Source organism: Podarcis erhardii, assembly GCF_964252035.2.
Source record: "Podarcis erhardii genome assembly, chromosome: 7".
Classification (NCBI taxonomy): domain Eukaryota; kingdom Metazoa; phylum Chordata; class Lepidosauria; order Squamata; family Lacertidae; genus Podarcis; species Podarcis erhardii.
This window is the reverse complement of record NC_138511.1, coordinates 2,345,086-2,361,610: the sequence shown is the minus strand read 5'-3', so window position 1 is coordinate 2,361,610 and position 16,525 is coordinate 2,345,086. Positions and strand designations below refer to the sequence as shown.

At 45.5% G+C, this 16,525-nt stretch overlaps 1 protein-coding gene across 7 annotated transcripts in view; it reads left to right on the top strand.

The window, feature by feature from the left end:
* Positions 1-16,525, top strand: part of ANK1 (ankyrin 1) — a 221,804-nt gene that overhangs the window by 180,269 nt on the left and 25,010 nt on the right. For all 7 annotated transcript variants that reach the window (XM_081869997.1, XM_081869998.1, XM_081870002.1 and 4 more), the window contains 8 exons: positions 66-270; positions 9,986-10,082; positions 10,481-10,709; positions 11,430-11,555; positions 13,029-13,148; positions 14,242-14,326; positions 14,924-15,004; positions 16,277-16,408. In XM_081869997.1, coding sequence (XP_081726123.1) covers positions 66-270; positions 9,986-10,082; positions 10,481-10,709; positions 11,430-11,555; positions 13,029-13,148; positions 14,242-14,326; positions 14,924-15,004; positions 16,277-16,408 — 1,075 coding nt within the window. The remainder of the gene's footprint in view (positions 1-65; positions 271-9,985; positions 10,083-10,480; positions 10,710-11,429; positions 11,556-13,028; positions 13,149-14,241; positions 14,327-14,923; positions 15,005-16,276; positions 16,409-16,525) is intronic.

Sequence of the window (16,525 nt, the reverse complement as noted above, 5' to 3'; positions counted from 1 at the left end):
TCCACTCTGGTCAAACAGGAAATGTTGTACTTGACTGCTTATGTTACATCCCACACTCCCTGCAGGCGCAGCCGGTGCCAGATGAGCTGGTGACAAAACTTCTGGGGAACCAGGCAACATTCAGCCCCATAGTGACAGTGGAGCCACGCCGCAGAAAATTCCACCGCCCCATTGGGCTGCGCATCCCCCTGCCCCCTTCATGGAGGGAGAACCCCCGGGACAGTGGGGAGGGCGATACAACCAGCCTGCGGCTCCTCTGCAGTGTCATAGGTGAGTAGAGATAACTGGTGGCGTCTTTTGGGGCTGGAGCACAAGCCTCCCTCCTGCTCTTCATTTTGTTGCTCACTTTGTAGGTTCCAAAGTTGCAGCTTGAGGCGGATGGCAGAGAGATTTCAGGGATTTGGTGGGAGAGGCAATGGAAGGGAGCAAATATTCCACTGTTGGCAGCAACTGCCTGTGATTTCACCCCTAGGGTGAGGGCAAGAAGATTTGCGCTCACTCTGCTTTCAGAAAGATGCTCCTTGATGGCAGCAGCGGTAGAGTGAGGGGAAATGCTTTCTGCACTCGCTTTAGGAGGACATCATGCGGGAGAAGGAAGGGTGGTTGGGGGGAGAGCCAGGTACCACTAAGAATGGAAAAGAGGAGGCAGCGGGAAAAGGTAAGCCAGGCAGCAGTTTCAAGGAAGCTCATCTACCCCACTGGCACTCGTGCTCTCCCTGCAAATCTTTTAGTGTTGTCTCTTTCTTGGGTGGGCTGCTCTTTCAGGGGCCCTTCATCAGTTTTGGTCTGCTGGTTGGCTCTTTTTAATGGTTCAGGGGCTCAGCTACGCCCTCTGCCTCTGGGGAGTCTTGTCCTTTCATCACAGATGTTTTTGGATGATAGCTCTCATCGGCCCTGGCCTTGTATGGCTGGGCTGCCTGAGGCTAATGGAAAGCAGAGCCCAAAAACATCTGGAGGGCACCAGGTTGGCAAAGGCTGAGCTAGGGAATCCCCCACAGGTGGCTGCCCAGGTGGATGTCTTCTGTGCTGGAGATGCAATGCATTTTCCCAGCAAGGTATTTATTCTTGTTTTGTACTTGGGAAAATATCCCCCTATCCATTTCTTTTGTAATTATGTATTTTATCATTTCCATGCATAAAGCAGTTTACTATTAACAATGCAAAGTTAACAGCAAAAATGTGCACACCCCAGAATCGAAGCAAACTTTTTAAAATAACTGAGCCAAAAGATTCCTAATCATAATTCTTCCAACACCAAATCTCCACGCCATCAATTTTGGATCAGCCCAGACAAGATCTTAAGTCTGAAATAAAGTGAAGTCACAATGACAGTGCTAAGATTTGCTGGGTTTAAGAACAAGCTTCTACATAAACTATAAAATTGATTATCAATTGATTCTCAAGGCGACTTACAAGTAACAGGTAATAACGCAAAGAACCCTGAACTCACACATGCCAGGATGACCCAACAACCTTCAGTTCTGCGGCTGACGGAGGGGGTCAAAGCAAGATTCCCTTCGGCCATCCCAGAGCAGCTGGCAGTTGGAACAGAGTGTTCTTTCTGGTGGAGTAATGGTTAGAGTGTTGGACTAGCACCTGGGAGCCCAGGTTTCAAATGGCCACTCAGCTATGAAGCTTGCTGGGTGCCATGGGACCAGTCAACACCCTCAGCCTCAGCTACTTCACGGCCATGGCGTCGCAGGGGGCGGTGCCATGTTGGGGGGGTGACAAGACACCCCGTGGGCGCAGCTGCAAACAGAGGATCCTGCCACTGTCCGTACGGTGTTTGAGTGGCGCCGGCAGCAAATCGTTACGTACAACGCATGCGCGGTGTCGCGCACATGCGCTGTACGTAGTGACACCGCACATGCACTGTAAATAGCAGTTTTCCGCCAGCGCCGCTTGAGCACTTTATGAATGGTGGTGGGATCCCTTCGGTGCCACTACAGCCGCAAGCAGAGGATCCCGCCACCATCTGTACGGTGCTTGGGTGGTGCCAGCAGCAAACCGCTACGTACAATTCATGGGCGGTGTCTCACACATGCGTTGTTCACAGTGACACCACACATGTGCCCTATGCAGCAACGCAATGCATGCATCGTATGTTGCAGCACAACGCATGCCCCGCCCTGGGTGTCGGTTAGCCTTCGTTTGCCCCTGCTTCATAGGGTTGTTGTGAGGTCAGGTGGGGAGGGGTGGGCTGGGGAGGACGACACCATGACCTCCTTTGTGGAAATGAACAAATACAGCAAAGCTTCCTGCAGCTGCAGCTTCTCTGACTGGTGCTTGAGATCAGGCCAGTCTTTCCCTGGTGGTTGTCTTTATTTTCATCCTCAGTAACTCAGTGACAGAGCATCTGCTTTGCATGCACATAGTCCTACGTTCCATCCTTGGCATCTCCAGGGAGAGCTGGGAAGGCTCTTGCCACTCAATGTAGGCAGTTCTGAGCTGGTGGGACCAACAGCCGGACTCAGTGCAAGGCAGCTTCCTGTATGCTGTGATCTCAGGTGAGCAGCAGAGCGGCAGCGAGGAAGGTTGCTTGGTGGTTTGGCAAGAAATTATGCACGGTAGTGAGCAATGGAGGGGGGGTGCCGCCTGGGTGCATCTCTCCATCCCTGTGACTTGCGTAACCTCACGGGGAGGAAGGAACCAGGATGTGCTGGAAGAAGAACCAGTGTGACTGCCTGCATCGCTGGGTGGACTGGAATAAAACGTTGTTGTTACATTTATATCCTCCCTTTTTCTCCAAGGAGCTCAAGGTGGCATATGTGGTTCTCCCCACCCCACCCCACCCCGTTAATCCCTACGCCAACCCAGTGAGGGAGGTTGGCTGAGAGGCAGTGACTGGCCCAAGGTCACCCAGGGAGCTTCATGTCCAAGTGGGAATTTGAGCCCTGGTCTACCAGGTCCTAGGCTGACATTCTAACCATTACACGCCATACTGGCTGGAGAGGTGGCATATAAATATATTCCGTAAACATTAGAAATAAATATCAACACAGAGCTCACAGAATATTCTCCAACTGCGGAGACTTCCGGGTTGGTGCCTCCGGTAATGGCGGAATTCCTCTGATTGGGAGGAATTTGCCCCATGGGAATTGGGCCACGGCGAAGTCGGAGACCCGCAAAAAATCACAGGCGGGAGAAGCCTGTGAGCGTGGGGTTCGGCGGGCACCTTTTGCGCCTCCCTTACTCGCAGGGAAACCCGGTTTTGGGGGTCCGGAGCGACGTGAGGTGAGTGGTGCGGTGCTTCGAATCGACTGCTTCTTCCACGGAGCAAAGCCGCATAGCTGTTGCCGGAGAGCACTGACTTTTTCTTGTGGACAATTTGGCTTTAAAGTAATTACCCGTGAGTAGAGCTGAGGCGGGAGAACTGGATTTTTAAAAGTTTAATTTGGTATCGTAACGGGGAGGTTCAATACAGGAAGTCCGCCTTCCCCTTTTGTAAATAGACTGAAGCAATGAGGCTGCAAGCTGAAGTCTTGGAAAGCCTATTGTAAAAGACTGAATTTCCATCTGTAAAGAACATTAAATCCCCCCCCTTGGAGGCAGGAGAAGGGGGGGGGGAATTGTGGACTAATTACACTTGCAGGAGAGAGTGAAGAGTGTTAAAATACCGCCGCTCAGACCCTGGAAACGGGCTGCTAGCAGGACTGACGTCTTTTGGAATATACACTGACAGCGCTTAGAATGTTTATTGACAGTTAGCTACAAGTGAAACACATTGTTTCTACTGTCTCTGGTTGCTTTTAAAAAGGAGTAAAAGTAACTGAAAATTGATACTAACTTTGGATTTCTTGAACTGTGCTTAAAAGAGGACACTATTGACTGATATATTGATTAATATAAATAGAAACTGTTTCCCCCTAGTGGAAGCTTTTGAAATTGGTTGTTTTTTGAGCTGAGCTAGGGGAATTTCCAGCTGCAAGATAAAAAACTGTGAGACTCTGGGATTGACCTTGAATTTTTAAGTGTTATGGCAAATGGAAAGGAAAAAACAGACCAGCAAACCGCAGAAAAAACATTAAGGTCTGGGAGGACTTTGCAGCAACCCAGGAGAGGCTCAACACCAGGTCTCCCTGCTCCTTCTGCGGCTGCTTCCATATCAGTTCACTCAAAATCAAGAGGAATGTCGACAGAAGAAGCCTTGGCGATTGCATTAAGTAAAATAAATGATTCATTGGAACAGCTTAACAAAAAACAGACGCGATAAATGTGAAAGTGGATGCTGCAACTACTAAAATTGACTTAAATACAGAAAGTATAAATAATCTGGGACAAAAGGTGAATATCAACACAGAAGCTATCCAGAAATTGATACAGGAATCTATTTTGATACGGCAGACTGCGGAAGAAGCCAGGGAGAAAGCTGTTGCTGCTGAATGTAAAGTAACAGAACTTGAGGCAGAGAGAGTCCCAGCCCTACAGAGGCAACTTGAGGAACATAAGCTGATGCTTGCTATGATTGAACTTAAAGAAAAACAGACGAATCTGAGGATCAGAGCCCTACCTGAATTGGAGAAGGAAAGTTTGACAGATTTTCTCACACAGGAATTTGCTGACTTTTGGGACTTGGACTTGGGCCGAGAAGAGTTTAGAATTGTGAGGGCCTTTAGACTTGGAAGAGGAGGGAAAAAAGAGAAGAACAGAATAAGAGATTGCTTGATTACCCTTCGAACGAAAGAAGAGAGAGATAGAATTTTGGGCTGGCATTATCAGAAGAACCTAGAAGTACAACGGTCAAGAGTGGAAATTTTTAAAGACATCCCGAAATATCTTCTGGATCTAAGGTCTAACTACAGAGATCTGGTTGCCCTGCTGAGAAGGAACAAAATCATCTTTAGGTGGGAGTTTCCCCAAGGTCTATCTTTCAGCTTCAAAGGAAGTAAAATAAAAATAAGATCAGTAGAAGATAAAGTAAAGTTTTTGGATAAATACGAAGAAGATCTGCAGAAAGGACTTGGAAAAGAGTCAAGAGCAACGGATAGAAGATCATCAGATAGAGGATCAGAGCAAAGAGCATTGGATAGAGGATCACCAAATAGGGGAATATTGGATATATCAACATTATCCTTTGGACTGGATTTCCCAGTGAACGTGCCACCACCACCACCAACAGAAGAAGAGCAAGCATTGGGTGCAGTTGGAGGAATATCAGTGTAAATACATGATGGCATTGCAGATTTCGAGCTGGAATGTGAATGGACTGAATTCCCTGGAAAAAAGGCGGAGAGTTTTTCATTTATTGAAAAAAGAACATTTGGACTTGATTTGTTTACAAGAAACACATGTGATAAGGCTACATAGGAAGATATTGAGTAATAAAAGATTGGGCCAAGAATTTATTTCATCAGATAAAGTTAAAAAAAGAGGAGTGGTCCTTTATGCAAAGGAGAGCCTATCACCAAAATTCATATTTTAAGATGACCAAGGAAGATTTATTGCAATTGAAATTCAATCACAAGGAGAGAAATTCCTTATTGTAGGTATTTATGCGCCAAATGAAGGCAAATCTGAGTTCTTTAAGAAGCTACATGAGATTTTGATGGATTATATGGACTACAACATGATCTTGATGGGAGATATGAATGGAGTGGTGTCTACAAATATGGACAAGGCACAGAGACAGGTAGTCAACAAAGATGGTACACTACCTAAAACTTTCTTTGACATGACTGAAAATATGGACTTAGTTGACATTTGGAGAGTGAAGAACCCTCTGGGAAGAGAGGGAACTTTCTTCTCTGAGGCTAAAATGACATGGACAAGAATTGATCAAATTTGGGTAACTAGGGGATTGGTTCCGAAGACCAGCAAAGTGGAGATCTGTCCCAAAACCTGTTCTGACCATAATGCTATGAAGATGGAAATGAAATTGATGCCAACTGGTTCCTTTAGATGGAGGATAAACAATACCTTGTTTAGGAATGAAGAGGTGACCAAGAAGGCCGAAAAAACTCTAAGAGACTATTTTGAAATAAATATGAATACTACAGTGGAAAAAAGAGTAATTTGGGACGCAAGCAAAGCGGTTATGAGGGGATTCCTAATACAACAGAATGCAATTAAGAGGAGAACTCAGAATGAAAAAAGGATAAAATCCTGGGAAAAATAGAGGAAGGAGAGAAGAAACTGAGAGCAAAACCAAAGTCACAGGAGATTCTGAAAGAGATAAAGTTATACCAAGTACAATATACAAAGCTGATGAATCAGGAAATAGAATGGAAGATTAAACAGATGAGGCAAAAGACATTTGAATCGGCAAATAAGTCTGGAAAATTATTGGCCTGGCAAATGAAAAAAAGACAAAAACTAAATACTATTACGAATTTGGATGTGGAAGGAAAGAATATACAGAACCCAGTGGAGATCAGGAAGTGTTTTCAGAGGTATTTCAAACAACTTTATACACAGGAGAAGCAGAAAGAAATAGACATCAATCAATTTCTGAAAATAAACGGACTACACAAAATCTCTCAGGAAAAACAGCTAATGTTGAATTATAAAATAACGGATCAGGAGGTGGAAGGGGCCATCCAGAATATGCAATTAGGTAAATCTCCAGGACCAGATGGTTTGACTTCAAGATATTACAGATCTTTGAAAGAATGGCTAATACAACCATTGAAGGAAGTCTGTAACGAAATATTGGAAGGGAGAAAGGCACCTGAGTCGTGGAAGGAAGCTTATATTACACTTATACCAAAAACAGAGACTGAAAAGACACGGCTTAAGAACTACCGCCCCATATCGCTGCTCAATGTGGATTACAAAATTTTTGCAGACATCTTGGCTAAAAGACTAAAAAAGGTTCTAGTAGAAGAAATTCATAAAGACCAAGTGGGCTTTTTCCCGGGCAGACACTTGTCTGACAACACGAGGAATATAATTAATATTCTAGAAAAATTACAAGTGAATATCAATACCAAGGCAGTTTTGATATTTGTGGATGCAGAGAAAGCCTTTGACAACATCTCATGGAGTTTTATGAAGAAGAATCTACAGGGGATGGGGGTAGGTCAAGGTTTTGAAAATGGTATAGGTGCAATTTACTCAGAACAAAAGGCAAAACTAATTGTGAACAATGTGGTGACAGAACAATTCAAGATTGAGAAAGGGACACGACAAGGTTGCCCAATCTCTCCATTGCTCTTTATATCGGTCCTTGAGGTTTTGTTAAATATGATTAGAAAGGACCAAGAGGTTAAAGGTATACAAGTGGGAGTTAAACGGTACAAACTGAAAGCATTTGCTGATGACTTAGTGTTGACTTTACAAGCCAGAATCTAGTACTAAAAGGGTATTGGAACTGATTCAAGAATTTGGACAGGTAGCAGGCTTTAAGTTGAACAAGATGAAAACTAAGGTTTTAGAGAAAAAATTAACTGTGAATGAGAGAGAGAAGTTTCAGGAGGAGACAGGATTAACATTGGTTAAGAAAGTGAAATATTTAGGGGTTAATATGACAGCCAAAAATGTGAATTATGAAAAATGTTGGACTGAAGTGAAAAAGGATTTAGAAATATAGACAAATTTGAAGTTATCATTGTTAGGCCGAATTGCTGTAATAAAAATGAATGAGCTGCCAAGGATGTTGTTTTTGTTTCAAACATTGCAAATTTTGGATAAGATGGATTGTTTCAAGAAGTGGCAGAAAGATATTTCAAGATTTGTCTGGCAGGGCAAGAAGCCTCAAATAAAATTTAAGATATTAACCGATGCTAAAGAAAGAGGTGGATTTGCCCTGCCAGACCTTAAACTATATTATGAATCAGCTGCTTTTTGCTGGCTGAGAGAATGGCTGCTTCTTGAAAACACTGACGTGTTGGATTTAGAAGGTTTTAATAATGTATTTGGTTGGCATGCATATTTGTGGTATGATAAGGTAAAAGCACATAAAGCGTTTAAAAATCACTTTGTTAGAAAAGCATTGTTTAATGTTTGGATAAGATATAAGGATTTGTTAGAAAAGAAAACCCCAAGATGGTTGTCACCAATGGAAGCGAAGGCACAAAAAAAACTCAATATGGAGGCCAAATGGCCGAAATATTGGGAAATTTTGCAACAAGATGGAGACAGAATAAAATTGCAGAGTTTTGAAAAATTGAAAAATAAAGTGCGAGATTGGCTTCATTATTACCAAATAATGGAGGCATATAAATTGGACAAAAAAGTTCGCTTCCAGGTGGAAAAATCAAAATTGGAAACAGAATTGTTTGATCCAAAAACTAAGCATTTGTCAAGAATGTATAACTTGTTGCTGAGATGGAACACTCAGGATGAAATGGTGAAATCAATTATGATTAAATGGGCACAAGATGTTGGACATAACATAATGATTGCTGACTGGGAACAGTTATGGACCACAGGTATGAAATTTACGGCATGTAATTCCCTAAGAGAAAACTTAATGAAAATGATTTACAGGTGGTACATGACACCAGTCAAGCTTGCAAAAATTTACCATTTGCCCGATAATAAATGTTGGAAATGTAATGAGATTGAAGGTACATTCTTTCACCTTTGGTGGACATGCCCAAGGTTTAAGACATTCTGGGAGATGATTTATAACGAAATGAAAAAGGTATTCAAATATACCTTCCTGAAGAAACCAGAGGCCTTTCTCCTGGGCATGGTCAGCCAACTGGTGCCAAAGAAGGATAGAACATTTTTTATGTATGCAACAACAGCAGCAAGAATACTCATCACAAAATATTGGAAGACACAAGATTTACCCACCCGGGAAGAATGGCAGATGAAGTTGATGGACTACATGGAATTGACGGAAATGACTGGCAGAATCCGAGACCAGGGAGAAGAGTCGGTGGAAGAAGACTGGAAAAAGTTTAAAGACTATTTACGGAAATACTGTAAAATTAATGAATGTTAGAAAAATGTTGGAATGAAGTTATATGGCTTTAGTAGAAATGTTATAAGGAATTAAGGATAAATAGATCAATAGAGTATTAAAGGGAAAATAAGGTTAGAATGTGTTAAGATAATTATAGGATTAAAAATAGAGGAAGATGGAAAGGAATTGCTGAAAAAATTAATAGAAGTGGAATACAAAAAGGGAGGTGTGAGGAGGTCGCGGAAATAAGGGAATGAAAGATAAGATATTGAAATTATTTGATGTGTTTTAAATTGTGTTTGTTTTGTTAGTTTAATGTTAGTGTTTTGTTAGTGTAATGTAGTGTTGTTGTTGTTTTTTGTATTGTATTGTATTGTATTGTATTGTATTGTATTGTATTGTATTGTATTGTATTGTATTGTATTGTATTGTATTGTTTTTATTTTTTGTAGTGTTTAAATTGTTGGAAAAGGTAATAAATATTATTTAAAAAAACAACAACAGAATATTCTCCAACTGCAGAGCAGGCCCCTTTTCTTCAGGACTTTGCAGCTGAAGTGGAAACTGAGCATGCCAGCGGAATGAAGCACTGGCTCAGTTCTCCCCCTTCCCCGGTGGTTTCTGCCTTTTCCATTTTAAGTGCTGTGTGAACATTCAAGTGTTGAAAAATTCATTCCCCCCCCCCCTTTTTAATTAATGTACTCAAATGCAAAACTGTGCTGTGCACCTGAGGAGGTTCTTGGGGCTAGGGGCCACCAATCAGTGCAGCCAGGCTTCTGCTTAAAGCCTCCCGGCCCCCCGAGCTCAAGTCCAGGGCTGGCTTGGGCCCGCTGGGACTGCTGAAGTGGAAGGTAGCCAGGCCAGTGCCAGGCAAACCCAACTTCCTCTAGTTTGTTTCCCATCCTCTTCCTCAGAGTTCTGCAAAGGCAATGCTAGAGGAGCCTGGCAACCAGCGACACATTGGGCTGGTTGGAGAGCAGCGTGAGGTTGGACCTAATGGACCAGCCTTCCCGGCTAAAATCTGGGAAAGTGCATTTTGGACTGAAGGCTGCGAGGGCCCTTCCAGGTCAGTCTGCCTGCTCCAAAAACTTCCTGTGCACACCTGTGTGCTTTCTCCCCACTCTCTTGTCTCAGGAGGAACAGCCCCAGCACAATGGGAGGACATCACAGGGACCACAAAGCTTGTCTATGCCAACGAGTGTGCAAACTTCACCACCAATGTTTCTGCCAGGTGAGCCTGAGGGGCCATTTGGGGGAGTTGTGTGCATTGCACCTCAAAGTGACAATTAAACTGGCATAGCTTTGGAACATAGAAAAAGGTTAACCAGAGGCAGACCTGTTTAGGGAAGTTTTTAATGTCTGACGTTTTAGCGTGCTTTTAATATTCTGTTGGGAGCTGTCCAGAGTGACTGGGGAAACCCAGCCGGATGGGTGGGGTATAAATAAATTGTTGTTGTTGTTGAAAGTCTGGGAAATAGCTCAGCTTCCTAAATTTCTGGTTACGGCCAGGTGGTGAGCCTGTGACTTCTTCCATGTGCCCAGGTTCTGGCTGGCAGACTGCCCGTGCACAGACGGCCAGGTGGTGAGCCTGTGGCTTCTTCCATGTGCCCCTTTCCTCTTCCTGCCCAGGTTCTGGCTGGCAGACTGCCCGTGCACAGCCGAAGCCATCCATTTTGCTATGCTGCTGTACAAAGAGCTGGCGGCTGTGCCCTACATGGCCAAGTTCGTGGTGTTTGCCAAAATGAACGAGGGCCGCGAGGGCCGCCTGCGCTGCTACTGCATGACCGACGACAAAGTGGACAAGACGCTTGAGCAGCATGAAAACTTCACTGAAGTGGCACGCAGCCGGGACATTGAGGTAGCTCCCCTGGTACCTGGGGCCCTGCCCTGCTGAAGCTCTTGGCTGAGGGACAGGCGGCCGTCTAGAAGGAGCTTTTTAAGTGCTGTCATAGCCCTTGCCCATTGTTAGTAGCATTAGAATTGTACATTGCAGTGGTTTCCAGACAGTGATTTGTGACCTTCATTCAAATGGTTTGTAGTGTGTCTGCAAAAATGCAATTAAGAGCGGTAGACTCGTAATCTGGTGAACCGGGTTCACGTCTCTGCTCCTCCACATGCAGCTGCTGGGTGACCTTGGTGTAGTCACACTTCTCTGAAGTCTCTCAGCCCCACTCACCTCACAGAGTGTTTGTTGTGGGGGAGGAAGGGAAAGGAGAATGTTAGCTGCTTTGAGACTCCTTCGGGTAGTGATAAAGCGGGATATCAAATCCCAACTCTTCTTGTTTACAATTGCTACAACAGGCAGAAAAATTATTTAGTGGCCCTCTAAGACCCACAACAATTTTAAAGGGGTTTGCTGGGGAGGGGGAGTTTAGCTCAAATGCCTCCTGATTGATTGATTGATTGATTGATTGATTGATTTAAAAAACAAGCATGCCAGAGCAAAGTACCTGCCCAACATAGCTTCTAGGATGGCCTTAAACCTGTGCCATGACAGCATTTCATGATGAGCTGCCATTTCTGGAGGTGGAGCATAACCCTTTCAAAGGCTTGGAGACCTTACTGCCTTTTTCTGCAGGTGGTGGAGGGGATGCCCCTGCACACAGAGCTTTCTGGGAACCTGGTGCCCATCAAGAAGGCCACCCAGCAGCGCAGCTTCCTGTTCCAGTCTTTCCGGGAGAACCGCCTGATCATCCCTGTCAAGGTGAGAGGCAAGGGGGTCAGCAGGATGCTTTTGGAGTAAAAGCGCTGGGCTCTGATCGACCAGCCTGCTGCTGCTCTCACTTGTGATGCCACTGAAATTCATCATGATCTGGTTGGCAATCATGTTTTCCCGGCTTGTTTGAATTTATATACCACCCTATATACACAGCTCTCAGGGCAGTTCACAGAATAAAATCAGAATATAAAACCACAAAATACACAAAATAACAACAACAACAACCCAATAACCCCTCCCAAAAAACCCACACCTTAAAAGCTTGTAGTGCCCAGATACAGGGCCCAGGCCTGTTGTTGGATGAAGTGGAGCAGCTGCTTCAGGTGTCAGGAGCTGGAGGGCAGCACACCCACACCTGCTTCCCGTTGCACAGTGGACAATACCCTCCCATCACCAGCGTGGAAGCACAAGCCAGCGGTCCGTCCTGTCCCTGCAGTGGGGAGCAGGTGCCATCTCCCCCTCAGAGAGGACGTGGCTCCAATACATCACAAGTCCCACATCGCTGTGGCTCAGGACCAGCGCCCCACCTAGTCTTTCTCTCGAGCCCACCTGCAGGTGCATAGGCCAGGAGATGTGTGAGGAACCTGCGTCCAGTTGGTGTTGGTCTCCCCATCTGTTCAGCTCATTAAGGAACTCTGGAAATTGTAGCTCAGTGAAGGGAGCAAGGTGTGGAGGGGGCCAAAAAAGACATCGCAAGCTTGGAGAAAACTTGTGGAGCACCGTTTCCAAACACTTGTTGAGAAAGCCCATCAGCACTGATCCTGACTCTGAGGAATAGATCACTCCCGTCCATTGTTCTCCTCACTTCCTGGGGTTATAGGGAGCCTTCAGTCCCATTCCTACAACGGCCCCACTGCCTACTGCTCCGTTTCCAGGCACGACTCAAAAGGGCTGATGATGGCCCATAAAGCCCTGTGAGGCTTAGGTCCAAGCTCTCTGAAAAACCACATTCCCCCCTTTTCTCGGTCCTGCCACCCTCACAAGCCCACTTGCATGGACGTGGGAGAGGGCCTTCTTGGTGGCTGCTCTCAGATTGGAACTCCCTCCTGGGAGAAGTTATACAGCCTCCCTCCCTGCTGTCCTGGAGTCCCTTTCTGAGAACAAGGCGGTATAAATAAATAATTGTTATCATGATAATAATTCTCATTCCAGGAGGCTTTTGGGAACTGACTGCATTTAGTGAAAGGGCTGGTACTGTGCTGTTTTTATTGTAATTTGCTGCATGTTTTTAATCTCTCTCTCTCTCTCTCACACACACACATATTGTTTTAGTTAAATAAATGTATAATTGTTTTTAAATTATTGGGTTTCAAAAAATGTTTTTAGTTGTTTCTGTTTTATTCATAAGCTTAACTGAGTCCTTGTCAGGAAGAAAAGCTGTGTAGTAGTAGTAAATAATAATAATAATAATAATAATAATAATAATAATAATAATAATAATAATAATATTGGGGGCAGGTGCGAGACAGCAGCCGGGAAGCCAGCGGCTCCTTGTCCTTCCTCCGCAAAGCCATGAAGTACGAGGAGCTCCAGCATGTCCTCTGCCACCTGAACATCACAATGCCGCCCTGTTCCAAGGTGAGTCGCGCCTGAGCATGTTATTTATTTAGTCGTTAAACGCAGGGCTTTTCCCCCAGGAGGAACTTGCTGGAACTCAGTTCCGGCATCTCTCGGGTGAGTTCTGGTGGCTGTCAGATGGGCACCATCACCATTGTAAGAGAACAAGGGAGGCGTTTTGGTAAGTTCCAGCCTCTCTTTTTCTAGAAAAATAGTACTGATTAAACTTATTAGCCACCTGTCACCCAGAGGGTCTCTAAGCAGCTTACATAAAATATATGTATGCATAAATACATCACCAGATAGAAAAGGGTTGGGGAAAGTCATATAACACATTGTCTAAAGAACTGTTAATAGTTTCACTAATTGCAGCTGGATGGGCCCTAGCACAGTACAGTGGTACCTCTGGTTACGTACTTAATTCGTTCTGGAGGTCTGTTCTTAACCTGAAACTGTTCTTAACCTGAAGCACCACTTTAGCTAATGGGGCCTCCCGCTGCTGCCGCACGATTTCTGTTCTCATCCTGAAGCAAAGTTCTTAACTCGAAGTACTATTTCTTGGTTAGCGGAGTGTGTAACCTGAAGCGTATGTTACCCGAGGTACCACAGTACGGTAAGGAATTAGACATTCAGTTTAATACTAACACAAGGTCAAGCAAAACTGCAAGATTTCAGTGCAGTAAGCCAGGGCTTCCTCCAATTTGCCATGTCTCTCTGCTCCTTCCTCTCTCAGTGGCTCCTGGAGGCAGGAAAATCACCAGCCTTTCCAGACCCTCCAAGTGTCCCTATTTTTCAGGGACATCCCTGATTTAGAGAAGCCTTCTGATTTGATCCCGGAATGTCCCACTTTTCCTTAGGATGTCCCTATTTTCATTGGAGAAATGTTGGAGGGTATGGAGTTATCTGACCCCCTGAGCCGTCTGAAGGCAGCCCTGTATAGGGAAGGGTTTTTTGGTGATACATGTTTGATTATGTTTTTATATATGTTGGAAGCTGCTGGGGCATCCCAGTCAGATGTGTGGGGTATAAATAGTAAAATTATCATTATGGAATGGGCTGTCCCTATTTTTATCGGACAAATGTTGGAGGTTATGCCTTTCCTTGATGCCCCCAGAGTTCCGGCAGTGAGGAGCGAAGGAGAACGCTGACGCCGCTAGCCTTGCGTGAGAGATACAGCCTCCCCAGCGAGAGCACCCTGGGTAAGAGTCCTTGGGGCCAGAAGAGGGGGCTTGGCAGGGCAGCTCATAGATCAGGAAATGGAACTGGGATTCAAGACGGCCTTTTGCCATTAGTCTGAAGGGAGACATTCTGGTGTCTCTCAGTGAGGTGGGATCTGTGCACCCTTCTATCGCTTCAGCTGTGTTTCTAGATTTTTATTGGATGTTCTTAACTGGTTTTAATTTGAGACGCTTTCAGTACAACTGAAAAGCAACTGATGATGATGATGATGATGATGATGATGATAGGAGCTTTCTGCAGGCAGGGAGTTTATATGTTCCTCTGTTTCCTTTGTGGAAAGCTAGCATCCCAGGTGGGTTGAGTGCCAGACTACTTGATGGTAACAGCTTCAGGCAGTATAGAAATTTTAATAATAGTAGTAGTAGTAGAAGTAGAGAAACTGAACAGGATTTGTGACTGAGACCAGGACAAAGTTGAGAAAGGGACCAATCAGCCTCTTGACCTTGTTAACAACCTGCTAACAACCTGCACAATGCCAGAGACCCCAGCAGTGACCGTGAGTTTTGTGCCCTGTCTTTGCCCAAAACTTACTCTGCTTCCCCCTTCCCCCCCCCCAGGCTCAGTAAGCAGCACAGAGAAGGACAGAACAGACATGAAGATGGCTGTCATTGCAGAGCATTTGGGCCTCAGTTGGGCTGGTGAGTGACACTGGTGTCCTTGCAAAAAAAGGGGTGAAAGGCCCTTCCAGGCGTCCCTTTCATTGTACTTTCATGATTTGTTCTTCTGGAGGCATCGAGGCGCTTATACACAATGCTGCTGCCAATACTGTTTGTGCCTGCAAGTGTTTTGGGGCAGACATACAGCCTCGTTTCCAACTGGCACTTCTTGCGTAACTTCCTGCTGACATCCTGCCATTTTCCATGCCACAAATATTCCCATCTGTTCCCACAACTGACCTCAGACGCTCTGAGTTCTCAGCACTCTGGGCTTGCTGGGTGGGAATCTTTCCTGCTATTATCCCACACACTCCCTGTGGGTTTTTTTTTTTTTTTGTGAACACCCACCTGGCAAAAAAGTCTCCAGAACCCTTGTCTCCCAGCTCGGTCACTGGGATGTTCTGCAGGAGCCTCTTGCTGGTCGTTCCCCAAGTTGGCCAGGCTCATTTGGCAACAGCAAGCACTGAGCCTTCAGTGTCATGGGCCCAGTTGTAGGGAAGACTCTGCCTGGGGAGATTCAGCAGGTGCCTCCTGTGCCAACTTGGAAATGCAGGCTGGAACCGTTTCTGCTCCATTAACCCTCAGCAATCAGGAGCACATCCTTCCATATCTGATTACAACAGTTGTGTATGGTTTTTCTTGTGTGATTTCGCACATACTTCTTGTAAACCATTATTATTATTATTAATAATAATAATAATAATAATAATAATAATAATAATAATAATTTATTACTTGTACCTCACCCATCTGACTGGGTTGCCCCAACCACTCTGGGCAGCATTTTAATATTTTTCTAAATATATAGCTAAACTGCATCAAGTGTGGCATACCCAACAGCAGGGAGGGGTGAGGAACTTCAGGCCTTCCTGTCTGACTCTTGGTGCTGCCCTTGGGCCACACCCCTCACTAGCCCTTGTTTTGCATGCACAGAGTTTTGGGCTGGCTGGGATGTGTCCCTGGATTCTGACAACGCCTCTTGCTTGCCTGGAGACAAGGCAGAGAGGAGCACCGACCTGTGTGCAGACACCAGCCCCCTGTGCAGCAGAAGAGTCCCTTCCATTGCTCTCCCACCACCCTGGCATGTGGCCCTTGGAAGGTTGCTCTGCATGCTGGCCCTCGGGCTGCAAATGGTTCACTGCCCCCGGCACAGAGGGCCGGTCGCAGGGCCTTCCTGCTTCCCCCCCCCCCATGTCTGATGGCTGCTGTGCTTTGTGTCTCTTTCCTGGCCCCGCCACCCCCCACTCCCTCCAGAACTGGCCCGGGAGCTGCAGTTTGGTGTGGATGACATCAATAGGATCCGTGTGGAGAATCCCAACTCCCTTCTGGAGCAGAGCCTGGCCCTGCTGAACCTGTGGACCAGCCGTGGCGGCCAGAGTGCCAACAGTGCGTATTAGCAAGGGGGCTGGGGGCGCATGGGCTTCACCTCTTGCTGTCCTGAAGAGGGAGGCCACACACCACCAGAACTAAGGTTCCCCCGGGGGACTTTCCTTTGCACATGGC